Raw genomic sequence first — 17,176 nt, forward strand, 5'->3', positions numbered from 1 at the left:
CCCACCCCGTGGTACCCCTCCCCTCTCCCCACTGTAAACCACTAGTGCGTTTTCTGTATCTGTGAGTCTGCTTCTTTTATGTTATATTCACTAGTTTGCTGTAGTTTTTAGATTCCACATGTAAGCAGTAGCATACAGTATTTCTCTTTCTCTGACGTATTTCACTCGGTACAATGCCCTCCAAGTCCATCCATGTGCTGCAGGTGGCAGAATTGTGTTCTTTCTTATGGCTGAGTAGTATTCCATTACGTATTATATATACATGTATCACTTCTCCTATATCTCTTCATCTATTGATGGACACTTAGGTTGTTTCCATTTCTTGGCAATTATAAATAGTGCTGCTGTGAACATTGGGGTGCATGTATCTTTTTGAATTAGTATTTTTATTTTGTTGGATAAATGCCCAGGAGTGGAAATGCTGGGTCATATGGTAGTTCTCTTTTTAGTTTATTGAGACACCTCCGTACCGTTTTCCACAGTGGCTGCACCAATTTACGTTCCCACCAGCACCGTACAAGAGTTCCCTTTGACTTGTATGTATGCCTCATATGAGTATATTTTAAGGATCAGTTAGAAATAGTGATTAATTTTTTAAAGTTGCAGTTGAGCCAGAGCTGAACGTCGCTAATAGAAGGTAGACGTGGCAGGTGCTGTGTGATGCAGTGTGAAGAGGACTTCTTGTAGGGGCCCTCGTGGGTGATGCACGATATGCAGTTCATGGCCTTAGAGAACAACTGTACACTTAGACTAATATCAAACCTATGCTAAACTTGGCATCTTTGGGCTCTATAAACTGGGAAGGATCATGTGTTGGGAACATCTGTGCAGCCTGTATTTATTTCAAAGGTTGACACAAGCATGTCAACCTCAGATAAACATGTCTGAATAACATATCAGTTGCTGTTGATATAACCCACTGCTCTGGGCATAGAAACGCTGTTGGGGAAATTCCTCACTTCTTAGATTTTGGGGGTCATTAAAGATCTGACGGAATCCCCATCACTCATCTATCTACTGTGTTTTCCCAAGGCTCTGGGTTACAGCACTGCAGAAATCCTCCATCCATGCATGTGGTGTTCTAGGTTCCTTGCCAGCCTCTGCGTCTGTCTTGGTAGAGGCCCAGGCTACCCCAGAACTGGCTTGGGAGGATTGCCAAGTATGGAGAAACCTCTAGACATTGCCAAAACCCCGTAAAGGAAGAGCGGTCCTGTCAGGCAGCTGCCAGTATAGAGACAAGAGTTGTATTTTACTTGAAGCCTCCTTCAGGAAATGCTACTCTCTGAAAAGAGGTCTCCCAGCTACTAGAATGGCAGCCTTTTTAGCAGTCACTGAAAGCTTGATACGCCTTGATCAACGCCAGCGTCTGATTTGGCTTTTGTGTAGTGTGCCGAAGATGAGGAAACCCGCGAGCTGGTTAGGCTGCATGGAGGACTCAGAGCCCTGGCTTCTCTCCTCAGTAACACTGACAATAAGGAACGGCTGGCCGCGGTCACAGGGGCCACATGGAAATGTTCCACCAGCAAAGAGAATGTGACCAAGTAAGTGGAGGCGTCCAATGTTCCGTATTAAAATATGGCCATCAAAACATGTCCTTCTATTTTCATGCTATTTTATATAAAGGGTTGATTCTAAGGCTACTCCTGTAGTTTTCAAAGCTGTACATTTTGGACTAGGTTGGCAGAATTAAGGGATTCTTCCCATCCCACCATCCGACAATGGTTTTTGTGCCTCAGTAGGAGAAAGGGGTGCTGACGTAAGCTCCCTGTGCCAATGGACTCCTTTGCATGTGGGCAGCCATGTAAATGAGAAGTGTCCCTGATATTTCCTGCAGAGACCTAGCAAGGTGAGGGAATGAATTTCCCACAGAATCTTTAGAAATGGAAGTGGTTTTATTCTTTTTCTTTTGCTAAAGATAAATGAGTCAGCTAAATGCCAACTAACCATGCTAGTCCTAAAGCGTGGTCATTTTCAAAACGATTTCATTGAATTTTAAAGTATTTGTAAACTTTATGACCACTTGATTGATTTTAATCTTTGAATTTATCTTTTTGTATATTTTTAGAGTTTACACACTCTGTGATGGGTGTTCTGGAGCAACTCTTTCCCGTTTCAGGGTGGTGACTTTCTTTAACAAGAAATTCACATGTTCTGTTTAACACACACCGAAGGTTTATTTTGCTTTGTTCGTGTAAAGTAATTCCTGTAACCTGAGGGAAAACCCTTAGCACAGTGGGGTTGTCGGCGCCCAGCTTTGGAAGCAGCTGTAGTGTCTTACGGGCTGTACAGTGCAGCGCTTAAGGGCACAGAAGGTCGGGTGTGGAGGTTGACTTCACTGTTTACCAAGCTTCACATTAGCCTTTTGACAACGGGGTTGTAACAGCATCCATGCCACAGGGTGGCTGTAAAGATGGAATGAGCATACGGTCGGCATTTAGTAAATTTTAGCTATCAGTATTATCACTAACATGATTATCAGCTAACTTTATACCCAAAATAATACTGTTCGCCTCTTTTCCTCCCTTCCCACCCTCTTTTGCTTGTGGTGAACTTAGATTTCGGGAATACAAAGCCATTGAAGCCTTGGTGGAACTTTTAACGGACCAGCCGGAAGAAGTGCTCGTGAATGTAGTTGGTGCGTTGGGAGAGTGTTGCCGAGAGTCTGAGGGCAGAGTCACCGTCCGCAAACGTGGTGGCGTCCAGCCACTCGTGGACCTCCTCGTGGGAACAAACCGAGCTCTACTTGTCAATGTCACAAAAGCGATCGGTGCTTGTGCACTAGAGCCCGAGAGTATGGCGTAAGTGGCCCTGAAGGCTTTTATTTGGGAGAGTTAGGGGAACACTGGAGAGGACGGAATGGTGTCATCTCTTGGAACCGGTGTGCACAAGTGACGGAAAAGTGAAATGTGCCCACATAGAAATAACACAGGGTGACCAAATCATGAATTACCGAGGCACATTGTTCCCTCAGATGAGCTGGAGGGTTTTGATTAAAATAGCCAGTAATCAATCAAAACAGTGGGGGAATTATCATTAGGGGAATCATCTATACTTTATAGATATTGATAACGATAATATAATAATACAACTGACAAAAAGAGAAGGGTGGATGAGTAGGTGTGCAAATTTTATCTTGCAATAAATAAATCAATAGATAGTATTTAAAACATAATTTTATCTATCTGTCTATCCATCCATCCATCCATTTATCTATATCTTTCTTTTTTAAAACATATTTATCCATTTATTTTGGCTGCTCTGGGTCTTCGTTGTGGCACACGGGGTCTCTGTTGCAGCGTGTGAGACTTTTAGTTGCAGCACACGGGCTTCTTAGTTGCAGCATGCATGAGGGATCTAGTTCCCTGACCAGGGATCGAACCTGGGTCCCCTGCATTGGGAGCGTGGAGTCTTACCCACTGCGCCACCAGGGAAGTCCCATCTATCGATCTCTCTTACCTATCCATACATCCTTTTATCTAGCTGTAGGCATAAAGAGATATCTGGAGTAATTTATATTAGCTGTTAACAGTGATTATTTCTGGATGGTAGGATTTGGGATATTTTCTACTTTCTTTTTTATATTTTCTATACAATTTGTATGATGAATATGTATCATCTTTAAAAAAATTAAAGTTCTTGTTTAGTACCTTGCACAGTACCGTTTTACTCTGAACAGCAGTGCATGATGGTTAAGAGTACAGGTTCTGGAACCATTGCCTGGAATGCCAGTCTCACCACTTACCAGCTATGTTTCCTTCAGAAAATCATTAAACTACTTGGTGCCTTGGCTACCAAATATATAAAATGGGGACAGTCATGCTGCCAGTCTCACTGAACTGTTGCTATAGTATCATTCACATAGCAATAGCTTTAATGAACAACAATTTAAGCCAATAATACATAAATACAAAAAAAAGTCAAAGGGTCCAGTATCTGTACTCATCTATAGATGAGTCCATTCTGTGTTTCTCGCTTTTTTAAAATAATTAATTTTTGGCTGTGTTGGGTCTTTTTTGCTGCACACGGGCTTTCTCTAGTTGCAGTGAGCAGGGGCTACTCTTCATTGCGGTGCGTGGGCTTCTCATTGCAGTGGCTTCTCTTGTTGCGGAACACAGGCTCTAGGCACACGAGCTTCAGTAGTTGTGGCACATGGGTTCAGTAGTTGTGGCTCATGAGCTCTAGAGCGCAGGCTCAGTAGTTGTGGCACACGGGCTTAGTTGCTCTGCGGCATGTGGGATCTTCCCGGACCAGGGCTCGAACCCGTGTCCCCTGCATTGGCAGGCGGGTTCTTAACCACTGCGCCACCAGGGAAGCCCCCTGTGTTTCTCTTATATCAGATTACTCATGTTATTTAACTGGCTATAAATCGAGAACAAGAGGACCCTAAATGGGGCCCTTTCGGCTGCAGTCAAGGAGCTTCGACGGTGTGGCATAGGCATGTCAATAGGCAATTATAATTCAGGCCTTTGTGCGTCATGCTAAGTTTGAATTTTGCTTTAAAGTCAATTGAAGGTTTTTAAAGGGTTTTAAGTATAACCTGAAACAGAGAAGCTTGTTTAGGAGATCACTGCCGGCCAGAGGTGAAGGTGGTTTAAACTAAGCCTGTGGAATATATTACACTAAAGAACAAAAAAAATGACAGAGTAGAGAGAAATAAAGGGAGAGAATGGATAAGACCGGGTGAGTGAGTGAACATGAGCTGTGAAGAAGAGGGGGAGTCATGAGGGCTATTTAGCTTTCTGACTTGGGTGGCTGGATGGATAATTGTAGCACTTGCTGCTACAGGGAAGACAGCTGGAGGACTGGTGGGGGCAGAATGAACTTCACTAGGGGAGAAACAAAGTCAGTTTGTCCTTAGTGATATATTCATTGTCTAACCCAGTCCCACGCTCAGGGTAGGCACTCAGCAAACAGTTATCGTACACTAAATGAATGACGAGTTCAGTTACGTTGGGTACACATTGAGGTTCTCATGGGACGTCTCTGTGGTGATGGCAACTAGCCAATTGGATATTCATTCATGTCTAAAGCTTAGGATAGAATGTGGGCTGGGCATATAGCATTATGAGTATTTGGTAACTTAAGTGATGAGTATATGTGAGATTGTGAGGAAGAGAAAGAAAGGGAAACGAGAAGGACAAAAACAGAGTTCTGTTGCATCCAATCTTTGAAGGAGAATGAATGGACCAGAGAAGAGGTGCCTATAAAGAAATGCAGAAGGGACAGCCAGAGTTGTGAGGGAAGCCAGAAGAGTGAGTTACTGAAGAAACAAAGGGAAGAGAGTGTTTAAGGAGAGAAAGTGATCAAAAGTGTCAAATTCTATGACAAAGCCTCATAAGATAGACTAAACTGTTCCTTCTTGTGTGACACGGAGGTTGATGAATCCTTTTGTGCTTGTGTGAATATGGTTTTCCCACAGATGGTTTTAGAAACACACAAAGTCAGTTTTAGAAAACAGTGTTTTGGGTTGGTAAGAATCCAAACAGCGTTACATCTGGCATCATATATCAGACATGGCTCTTATTGCTAGATTTGCAGGATTTATTGAGTCTTCAAGCTTTAAGTTAAATGGTAAGGAAATGAGAAATAACTTTGCCTTGTGTAAGGCTTAAATAATTCATAGGTTAGGAACTCGTTCTAATGATGAGCAGTCTTATGTTTTAATGATATGTCTGTGGCTATGGCTACAACGTAGGTTGCATGTGAGGATGAACGTACATACTCAGCAGAGTTTTATTAACTCTGTGTGCTAGTATGCAGAGTTTTCTTCCCGTATCTATTTCTCAGTAAGAATAAGAAACATCGTAATAATAACAGTTTGGCTACTGACTCAAAAATGATTTTTAAGACAACAGTGATTTCATAAAATTCTACTGACTTTTCTCAGTACATCAGAATACTGCTTTTAAAGACTCAGCATAAAGAGTTTCATATTAATTATACCCTTCCTGAGGAACTAACGTGGAGCAACAGGTATCCCAACGTAGTAGGTTCATGAAAAAGTAGATTTATTCATGCTGAATTTTCTTTTCTTGTTGACTTTTTAATGTCTATTTGATTCGTACAGAATTCATCTGGAGGTAATTTGGCCTTCAAGTATATAAAAATCACATCAACATTACAAAAAACAGTTAACGCTTGTGTTCTGAGGAGTGTAACTTTCTCATAAAATACTATAACATTTCAAACAATTAAAAAGTATTCATGCTGAAAACTTAAATATCTAAAATTTCTTTTCCATACCTCAGGATCTTTACTTTCTTTTAAACTTTTTTTTTTATTTTTTAATTGAAGCATAGTTGATTTACAATGTTGTGTTAGTTTCAGGTGTACAGCAAAGTGATTCATATATGTGTATTCTTTTTCAGATTCTTTTCCCATATAGGTTATTACAAAATATCGAGTATAGTTCCCTGTGCTATACAGTAGGTCCTTGCTGATGATCTATTTTTATATATAGTAGTGTGTATATGTTAATCCCAAACTCCTAATTTATCCCTCCCCTCCTTTCCCCTTTGGTAATCACAAGTTTGTTTTCTATGTCTGTGAGACTGTTTCTGTTTTATAAATATAAGTTCATTTGTATCATTTTTTTTAGATTCCACATATAAGCAATATCATATGATATTTGTCTTTCTCTGTCTGACTTACTTCACTCAGTATGACAATGTCTGGGTCCATCCATGTTGCCTCAAATGGCATTATTTCATTCTTTTTTAAGGCTGAGTAGCATTCCATCGTATACATGTGCCACATCTTCTTTATCTATTCATCCATTGATGGATATGTAGGTTGCTTCCATGTCCTGGCTATTGTAAATAGTGCTACTATGAACATAGGAGTGCATGTATCTTTTCGAATTAGAGTTTTCTCTGGGTGTATACCCAGGAGTGGAATTGCTGGATCGTATGGTAGCTCTATTTTTAGTTTTTTAAGGAACCTCCATCCTGTTCTCCACAGTGGCTGCACCAATTTACATTCCCACCAACTTAACTTTTATTTTAAAATAGCATAAGACTTACAGAAAAGTTGCAAAAGTATAGAGTGCATGGTACAGAGTTCCCATATACCCTTCACTCAGCTTCCCTTAACATCCTACATAACCATAGTGAAATTATAGAAACTTTTCATTTGTTGAAGTCTAGTTTTTTTAATTTGAAGATTGTTGTATGTGGATTTCGTGCAGTTTTGTTCAGTTCATTCCTAAGTATTTAATCTTCCTTGTTGGTGGTATAAATGGTTTTTTACTGCCATTATGTGCTTCAGTTGATTGTCTCTATGACCACTATTGAATTTTGTGTATTAATTCTCTATGCTGCTACCTAATGGAATTCTCTTCTTGTTTGAGTTCACTTTATTGTTGATTCTCTAGCACAATTGTTGACGTACTACAGCACATGGGCCAAATCCTGTTTTTGTAAATAAAGTTTTATTGGAACATACTCACACTCATTGATTTATATATTGTCTTTGGTGGCTTTTATGTTACAATGACAGAGTTGATAGTTGCTACAGAGACCAAATAACCCACAAAGACATACTTGCTACCTGGCCCTTTACAAAAAAAAATTGCTGAACCCTGCTCCAGGATATTCCCAAGAAAGCTTTATTTCTTCTTTATAAATTCTTATTCTTTAGATTGATTTCTCTTGTCTAATTTCATTAGCTAATTCCCTACTGCAGTGTTAAATAGTAATGGAGATAGCTTCTTTGCCTTGTTCCTGATATTAGTAGAAATGCCTCTAGTGGTGTTCTATTATGTAAAATAATGTCTTGAGGACTAAAGTATATATGTTTTATCATATTTTAAAAAATCTCTCAATTTCTATTTTTAAAGAGTGTTTTTAAAATCAGAAATAGGGGGCTTCCCTGGTGGCGCAGTGGTTGAGAGTCCGCCTGCTGATGCAGGGGACGGGTTCGTGCCCCGGTCCGGGAAGATCCCACATGCCGCGGAGTGGCTGGGCCCGTGAGCCATGGCCGCTGAGCCTGCGCGTCCGGAGCCTGTGCTCCGCAACAGGAGAGGCCACGATAGTGAGAGGCCCACGTACTGCATAAAAAAAAAAAAAAAAAAAAAAAAAATCAGAAATAGGCATTGAATTTTGTCAAATCCCTCTTTAAGCATTTATGGAGATTATGCTCCGAATACTCCATTATGATTTTTTCCCTTATATCTATCAATATATTGAATAATATTAATGGGTTTCCAAACACTGGACCAACCATGCATTCTGGGAACAAGTTTGCTAATCTGACTTAGTATTTTTGTAATGATATCCTTGAATTATATTGGTCTGTGGTTTTCTTTTCCTTCCTTTCTTTCTTTTTTTTTTTTACAACTATCTTTATCAAATTTAGGTATCAATGTTATACCTGCTTCACAAAAGGAATTAGGAAGTTTTCTTTCATTTCAATACTCTGGAATAATTTATTGAGCAATGGGACCATCTAGGCTTTAAAGTTTTGAGAGAATTACACTGTGCAGTCATTTGGACCTACTCTGTGTGTGTGTGTTCTTTACTGGTTTTCTCTAGTTCTGTGAAATCTAATCTATGCATTGGGGTCAATTTTGGCAATCTGCATCTCCTTATAAAATGATCAATTTCATTTAGATCATCAAATTTATTTAAACAATGTCTTATGATTTTTAAATTTTGTCTCATTTCAATGGTTGTTTTCCACTTGTCATTTTATATTTGTGTATGTGAGCTTTCTCCTGTTTTTTCCATGATCAAGTTATCTAGTATAGTTTCTCTATTTTGATTTTTTTTCTGAAAAAATTTTATTAATTAGATATACTGTTCATTTATTCTCTAGCTCATAAATTTCTTTTATATTTATTCCATGTTGCCTTTTTTGGGTTTATTTCGTAACTATTTTTCTAATTTATTTGAACTGAGAAGATATTTAATTTTATTCTTTTTTTTACTTTCTTTTTTTGGCTGTGCCATGCAGCTTGTGGGATCCTAATTCCCCGACCAGGGATCGAACTCGGGCCCCCTGCAGTGGAAGCATGGAGTCCTAACCACTGGACTGCCCGGGAATTCCCTCTTTTTTTAATAATAAAAATATTTTGTCCTATGAGTTTTTCTTTGACACTTCTTTAAATGTCCCTTGTACATTCTGATATGTAGTGATTTCATTATCATTATTTTTAGGACGTTCTTTAATTTCAGTTTATATTTTCCCTTTAGGCCAGGTGTTGTTTAATAGAATTTTTTTTTAATTTCACAAAGAGGAACCTTTTTATTTTTTGTTTTTGTTAGATATTTCTTACTATGTTGCAGTTTAGTCAGTGTTTTATTTCCACTTTTTATGGAACTCACTGGTGTTTTCTTTATGACTCAATAGAAGATGAATTTTTACAAAGCATCTATAGGTGCTTGGGGTGAAGATGTATCCTCTTTCAATAGAGTGTAGAGTTTGATGTGTATATATATATATATATATATATATTTTTTTTTTAATAAATTTCTTTCTTTTTTTGGCTGTGTTTGGTCTTCGTTGCTACACGTGGGCTTTCTCTAGTTGTGGCGAGTGGGGACTACTCTTCATTGCGGTGCGTGGCCTTCTCATTGCAGTGGCTTCTCTTGTGGAGCACAGGCTCTAGGCATGAGGGCTTCAGTAGCTGTGGCACGTGGGTTCAGTAGTTGTGGCTCGTGGGCTCTAGAGCACAGGCTCAGTAGTTGTGGCACACGGGCTTAGTTGCTCCGCGGCATGTGGGATCTTCCCGGACCAGGGCTTGAACCCGTGTCAGCTGCACTGGCAGGTGGATTCTTAACCACTGTGCCACCAGGGAAGTCCTGATGTGTATTCTTAAGATCTATTCTATTAAGTTATGTAAGTCTTCTATCTCTACTTACTATTTTTCATGCATTTGATCTGTCTCATACTGAAAATGGTGTATTAAAATTATTAGTGTGCTTCTACCTATGTCTTCTTACAACTCATGTAGTTTTTGCTTCTTAAAGGCAGGCAGTATATTGTTTGGTGCATAAATGTTTCTGATCATTGTGAATTGTGGATTTTAATTTTTCAAGAGCTCTTCTTTGTCATGTTTGATGAGTTTTGGCTTGATATTTCTACTTTGTTATAAGGATCTTTACCCCTGCGTTCATAGTTTTTCCATTTTCCTGGAATATCTTGGTCTACCTTTATCTTTAGTCTTTGTTGAACCACTTTCTTTTAGGTGTGCCCTTTCATACAGTATATAGATGGGTCTTGCTTTGTATGCCAAGCTAAAAATATTTTTAATAAGTGAGCTAAACCCATTCACACTCATTGATGTTTGGTCTCAACAATGGCATAATATTTTATACTTATTCATATTCTTTTATATTTGCTCTTCTCTGTAAGATTTGTAATCTTTGCTCTGTAATTTTTTTTTTGGTGTTTTTTAGAAAAGTTTGCATTTTTGTTTCATTCTAGTCACTGTCTTTGTACCTGTACATTTTTCTAATGCTTGCTTTCTCCTTTCTGTTATGTAGTTATTTGCTATTTAGTTTCTCAGTTCTTGCTGGTATCTTTTAATTCCCACCCATTGTCTATATAGTAATCAATGGGCTTATTTCACTTTTCTCTTTTCCTCTTCCTTATCCTCTCCACTTTAAAGTGCATTGTTTCTACTTTGTCATAACATGTAAAATTGGAACATTATTATTCTACCCTTGACCCTGCCCCTGTTTTAATCTAGACCAGCAAACATATATACACATATACTTATTACCAGTTTTTGCTGCAGGTTTACAGTCAGAGTTTAATTTTTGGAGCTCATCCCCTAGTAGAATCTTCAAAAAGGGCTCATGGGTACAGAATTCCCTACGTTTTTATATGTTTAAAGTACCTTTCTTTTTTTCAGCTTTATATAGGTATAATTGACAAATTTAAACATTATGTATATTTAAGGTGTATGACATGGTGTTCTGATATAAGTATACTTTGTGGGATGATTACAACAACCAAGCTAATTAACCTCATCTCACAAAGATACTTTTTTTTTTGGTGTATGGCAAGAACACTTAAAAGCTGCTCTGTTAGCAAATTTCAAGTGTACAACACATTATTATTAATACAGTTACCATGCTGGGCGCTAGGTCTCTAAAGCTTATCCATCTTATAACTGAAACTTCGTACCCTTTGACCAGCATCTCCCCATCTCCTCCACTCCCAGCCCCTTCACCATTCGAATCACTGTTTCTCTAAGTTCAACTGTTTTAGACTCTACCTGTGAGTGATTTCACGCAATATTTGACTTTCTGTGTCTGGCTTATTTCATTTAGCATGATGTCTTTCAAGTTCACCCATGTACAAATGGCAGGATTTCTTTCTGTTTTAAGGCTGAATAATATTTCATTGTATAAATATACCACAACTTCTTTATCCATTCATCTGTCAATGGACACTTAGGTTGTTTCCATATCTTGGCTATTGTAAATAATTCTATAATAAACATAAGAGCACAGATATCTTCTCTAGCTACTGAATTCAGTTCCTTTGGATATATACCCATAAAAATGGGATTACTAGATCAAATGATAGTTATATTTTCAATTTTTTGAGGAACCTCCATACTGTTTTCCATAATGACTATACCAGTTTACATTCCCACCAACAGTGTGCAGGGATTTCCTTTTCTCCACTTCTTGCCAATATTTTTAATCTCTTGTCTTTTCAATAACAGCCCTTCCAATGAGGAGTGAGGCAGTATCTCACTGTAGTTTTGATTTGGATTTCCCTGATGATTTGTGCTGTTGAGCATTTTTTCATATACCTGTTGGCTATTTGCATGTCTTCTTTGGAGAAATGTCTGTTCAGTTCCTTTGCCCATTTTTAAATTGAGTTATTTATTTATTTTTTTTGCCATTGAGTTGTATGAATTCCTTATGTATTTTGAATATTAACTTCGTATCAAATGTACGGCTTGCATATATTTTCTCCTGTTCCATAGCTTGCCTTTTCATTTTGTTGATTGTTTCTTTTGCTGTGCAGAAACACATGTTTATATCTAGTGAAGCTATTTTCCTATAAATACTCAGAGGACAGCTTTGCTAGATATAAAATTCTTGGTTCCCACTTTCTTTCTTGAATTAAAAAAATTCTGCTCCATTGTTGTCTTACTTCATACCTTTTTTGGGAAAATTCTGATGTTAGTCGAATTCATGTTTCTTTGTGAGTTATTTGATCTTTTCTTTTGGAGGGCATGAGAATTTTTTCTTCACCTTTATAATCTAATACTTTTACTAGGTTTATCTTAGAGTTGATTGCTAACCATTTGGTTAGCCTGAAATATAGTTAATACAGGAAAGTCAGGATCAATGCTTTTCTTTTCCTTTTGAAAAAGTCAAATTTCAGATATATGAGTTGTCAGGAAGCCTAGCAAATGCCAGTAGTGATAATAAGGGCTGTTTTTCAGACTTTTTAGGAACTTGTAGATCCTCATGATTTATTTGTCTCTCCTGTGCCTTTAATACAAAATTCCTGGCATACATGATTCAAAACATGCTAAAATTCTAATGTCCTAAGTTTTTCATTACTTCAGAATAACCTTAAACCTAAAGGTCAGCTTTCAAATATAAGTGCCTGACTACAAAAGAATTAATTTTCATGTTCTTTAGAAAATAATCAAGAAAAAATGTTTCTATTAATATTCTGTAAATGCCCAAGATTCTAAGAAGTTTTACATGACAGTTTACCTAAATAATATACTAATTTCCTACAATTTATCCTGTAAAATATTTTCCTTCCACACATTGTAAAACAAACATTTGCTGAACTGATTGTTACATAGTCCAGTGTTATGTGATCATGTAATGAAAGACTCTTTTATAAAACATATACACAAGGATAGAATTAAAACTTACCATGGAATCTGTAACTCTAAATTTCCTGTCTTCTGTGGTTTAAACATAATTATGTTGCATTTACATAGTTGTTTTTTTTTTTACATTGGGTTTATTTGTTCTTTTTAAAAGGGGGGAAAAAATAAAGCTGTGCTTGTTTGCATACAAAAGAGATTTAATCTCTTTGTGGCTGCCCAGAAATTTCATTTACCACGAAACCAGTCCTTGTGACATTTTAGGGTTTATGTAAGATATAAAATAGAATATATGTTTTATATGTTTGTATCAATAAGAACATTTTTCCTTCTGTTATTTGTTTTTCATCTGTATACTTTTAAAAGCATATGGATTTAACTGAGATACTGAAATGCCAAATGAAAATTAATTATGTGAATAATTTAATCTTCTGAATCTTAGTTTCCTCATTTTAAAGCAAGCTCTGGGGATGTTTAATTTGAGGATTATTTGGATTTTATTTATCCACATTATATATCTCATCCATCCAGGTGTGATGTGTGCTTAGCTCCATAGCTGAACAAATTGGCTTTTCAGTACCATTTCCTGTGTGTGACAGTAAGTGTGTGTGTGTGTGAGAGTGTGTGTGTGTTCATAGTGTGTGTGAGTGTGTGTCTATAGTGTGTGTGAGAGTGTGTTTATAGTGTGTGTGAGTGTGTGTATAGTGTGTGTGAGAGTGTGTGTGTGAGTGTGTATGTGTTTATAGTGTGTGTGAGTGTGTGTTTATAGTGTGTGAGAGTGTGTGTGTTTATAGTGTGTGTGTTTATAGTGTGTGTGGGTGTGTGTGTTTATAGTGTGTGTGGGTGTGTGTGTTTATAGTGTGTGAGTGTGTGTTTATAGTGTGTGTGAGTGTGTGTGTGTGTGTGTGTGAGTGTGTGTGTGTGTTTATAGTGAAGTTAAAACACATTTTTAAAGCTTCTAATTTGTGAAATATAATATACATAAAGGAAGGTGCATGACGTAAACGTACAGCTTAGTAAATTCTTGAAAAGGGAGGACTCATATACCTGCCACCCAAGCCAAGAAGCAGAATACCATCATCACCCTACAGACACCCGGGCTGCCTGTCCTATCACGGCCCCCCAGTGCCCACTGCCCTGCAGTCTGGGGAGAGCCCCTCTCTTGCCTTTTATGGTAATTCATATCTTACTCTGTTTTCATCATTTTATATTTGAGAATGCCTCCCTAAATAGTTTTATTTCTATTTGGAAACAAATGGAAGCATATAATATGTGTTGGGTTTTGTCTGAATTTTTTTGTTCAAAATTATAGGTTATTTTAACACTTAATTGCTCAGTTTGATGCATTTTAGCAATTGTATACACTCATATAACCACCAGCCAAAAGAAGATAGAAAACATGTCCTTCACCCAAGAAAGTGCACTCATGCTATTTTCCAGTCAATCCCCACTCCCACCCCAAGCAACCACTTTCTGATTTCCATCACTATAGATTAGTTTTGCCCTGTTTTGGGATTGGAATTTCTGAGTCATAGGGTAGAAGTTTAACTTTATTAGAAACATCCAAATAGTATACAAAAGTGGTTGTACAATTTTACATTCCCATTGGTGCCAACATTAATGTTGCTCTTTTTTTTTTTTAATTTAGCCCTTCTAACAGTAAAAGTGTATGTCGTTGTAGATTTCCTTTGCATTCCCCTGATCACTAATGATGTTGAATAACTTTCCATGTGCTTATTTCGTGTGTATATATGTTATTTTGTAGTCTCTTCAAGTTTTTTGTCCATTTTAAATTTGGATTGTTTATCTTTTTTGGCAATTTGAAGAAGTTCTTCACATTTTCTGGATACAAATCCATTGTTCGATTTATGTGCTGTGGAATGATGTTTCCCAGTCAGTATTAAGGCTGTCTTTTCAGCAGAAAGTTTTAATTTGATGAAGTTAAAGTTATCAATTTTACTTTCATGACTAGTGTACTATATGATATACCTCAAACTAGTTTCTAAGTGTGGTGTGGAAAGGGGAGTCCAAGTTAATTTTTTCATATGATATTCAATTGATCTAGCATCATTTATTGAAAACACTATTTCTCAGTTGATTAGCTTGGTCCCTTGGTTGAAATTCAACTGACTGTATATTAGCAGATCTATTTCAGAACTCCTTTTTCCATTGATCTATTTTTCTATCCTCATGTCAGTCCCACACTATCTTGATCATTATAGCTTTGTAATAGGAGTGTTAAGTCCTCCAACTTTTTAAGATGCTTTGGGCTATCTGAGATGTTTTGCATTTATATATAAATTTTAGAGTCATCTTGTCTAAATCTTTTTTTAAAGCTTTATGGAATTTTAATAATTGTTGTTAAGAATCTATGGATCAATTTAGAAAGAATAGAAATCTTAACAATATTGAGATCGCCAATCTACTAATATGGTGTATATCTCCATATTTGGGTCTGTTTTAATTCTGGTAGGATATGCAGTCCAATACTCTCTCATGATGCTGGGCAGTGGCAGTGAGCTGCAGCCCCCAGTCAGCCATGTGATCAGGAAGGTAAACAACACAAACACTCACAACCATTCTGTACCCATCAACCATCCTGGTTTTCACTTTCAGTACACTAGTCAATACGTTACAAGAGATATTCAGCACTGTATTATAAAATAGGCTCTGTGTTAGATGATTTTGCCCAGCTGTAGGCCAATGTGAGTGTTTTGAGCATGTTTAAGTTGGGCTGGGCTAAGCTGTGATGTTCGGTAGGTTATGTGTGTTAAATGTGTTCTCCACTTGTGCTGGTTTATTAGGACACAGCCCCATGGATAAGTCAAGGAAGGTCTGTACAGAGAAAAGAGGGGAAAGTCAAACGACACCTTGAGGAAGCAGTCAGCCAAACTCAAACTGTGGGACTTTCTACAACAGTCCTGATCTCTTAAAAGAGTCAATGCCATAAAAATGTTCTAGATTAAAAGAGACTAAAAAGACATATCAAGAATACAGTGTATGATCCCTTTTGAATCTAGGTTTTGTTTGTTTTTTAAAAAGCTCTAAAGAAAGTTTTGCAAAGAAATGGGAATATTTGAATATGAGCTGGACCTCAAAAATTGTTGGGCCTTCTTAATATTATTCTGTGAATGCATAACTTTTCATATGAATGAATAAGTTTTGAAAGCTTTTCTGTCATAGTGCTTACACAACGATAAAAGGATAGACTATCCTTCTACTCTACCAAAGCCAAGGAATTCTGGGACACACTTGACATGCATTTCCAGAGGCTGCTACATTCACATCTTTTCTCCCAATTTGGTCTCCCATAGCCTCTTTAAAAGAATACACAGAGATATAAACATTAAAACTCTGAGAATTTTTATGAAAATATAAAATTCTTTTCTAATCATAGTTTTTCACAGCGATCATTAATTCTGACATCCATTTATGTTTCCATTTTTGTGGAATTGCCAACTTGGTTTTAAAACCTATAGATTTCAGTTGCATCTTATAGTGTGGCTTACGAACATCATGTTCCTTTAGGCTATAACCACATTTAGGTTGAGCCATGTATCATTTATCAGCAAATATTGTGAAATTTTTAGAAAAGATGCAAAATTATGGTTTCAAAATAGACGTATTGGCATTGCCAGAAAGAAACTCTGCAACCTCAGCCGTGCTGGCTGTGTGGGTGCCCACTGTTCACATTTGTTCGTATATGTGGCCTCAGTGGGCAGGCCAGCCAGCCAGACTTGTTAACAATCCTGACAAGAGTTAATAGAACCAAAGACACTGAGAAGCCACAACAAGCAGCTGTGCCTTTTGTGTGTGTGTGTTTGTTTTTAAGAGCCGGAACATGAACGTGTAGTCATCTTTCAAGAACTGTTATTTTGTCAGCCACACAGTTTGATTTCTATGATAAAGTTGAAGATTTTGGAAACATATAGTTCAGTTTTGTTTTTATAATATCAAAGTATGAATGTAAAATTCTCTTGACAATAAAAGCAGGAAGAGTTAACATAGTGCTGGAAGTGATTTCAGAGCAAGATGCTAATCAAATTAAAGAACTATACAAAAGGAGATACAGACCCACTGAAAATGGGCAGTGGTGTAGTGAATACCATTTACAAGCCCAGCGTTGTATATTCAAAGCATTAAAGTTGTAAAGAAGATCTATGAAAATGCACTTTCGACTTAGAGGCAACTCCAAATAAAAATTTACTGGTTAGATTTTGAATTTGAACGTGCACTTTCCAAGTATGAGGTTGAAAATGAATGTATTTGTGTTGGGAGAGATTTTTGATTCATCGGAAAAGGAGTAGGCAAAGGCTGTCTTGTTTCAGGTCCATTTAACCAATACTCACTGTCTGCGGGAGCTGC

General features: G+C 37.3%; 1 protein-coding gene across 6 annotated transcripts in view; it reads left to right on the top strand.

Annotated features, from left to right (window-relative positions):
• ODAD2 (outer dynein arm docking complex subunit 2) overlaps positions 1-17,176 on the top strand; it is a 209,429-nt gene that overhangs the window by 63,778 nt on the left and 128,475 nt on the right. For all 6 annotated transcript variants that reach the window (XM_067705749.1, XM_067705778.1, XM_067705739.1 and 3 more), the window contains exons 16-17: positions 1,387-1,541; positions 2,556-2,798. In XM_067705749.1, coding sequence (XP_067561850.1) covers positions 1,387-1,541; positions 2,556-2,798 — 398 coding nt within the window. The remainder of the gene's footprint in view (positions 1-1,386; positions 1,542-2,555; positions 2,799-17,176) is intronic.

This window comes from Pseudorca crassidens, chromosome 1 (genome assembly GCF_039906515.1).
Source record: "Pseudorca crassidens isolate mPseCra1 chromosome 1, mPseCra1.hap1, whole genome shotgun sequence".
In the NCBI taxonomy this organism is placed as follows: Eukaryota; Metazoa; Chordata; class Mammalia; order Artiodactyla; family Delphinidae; genus Pseudorca; species Pseudorca crassidens.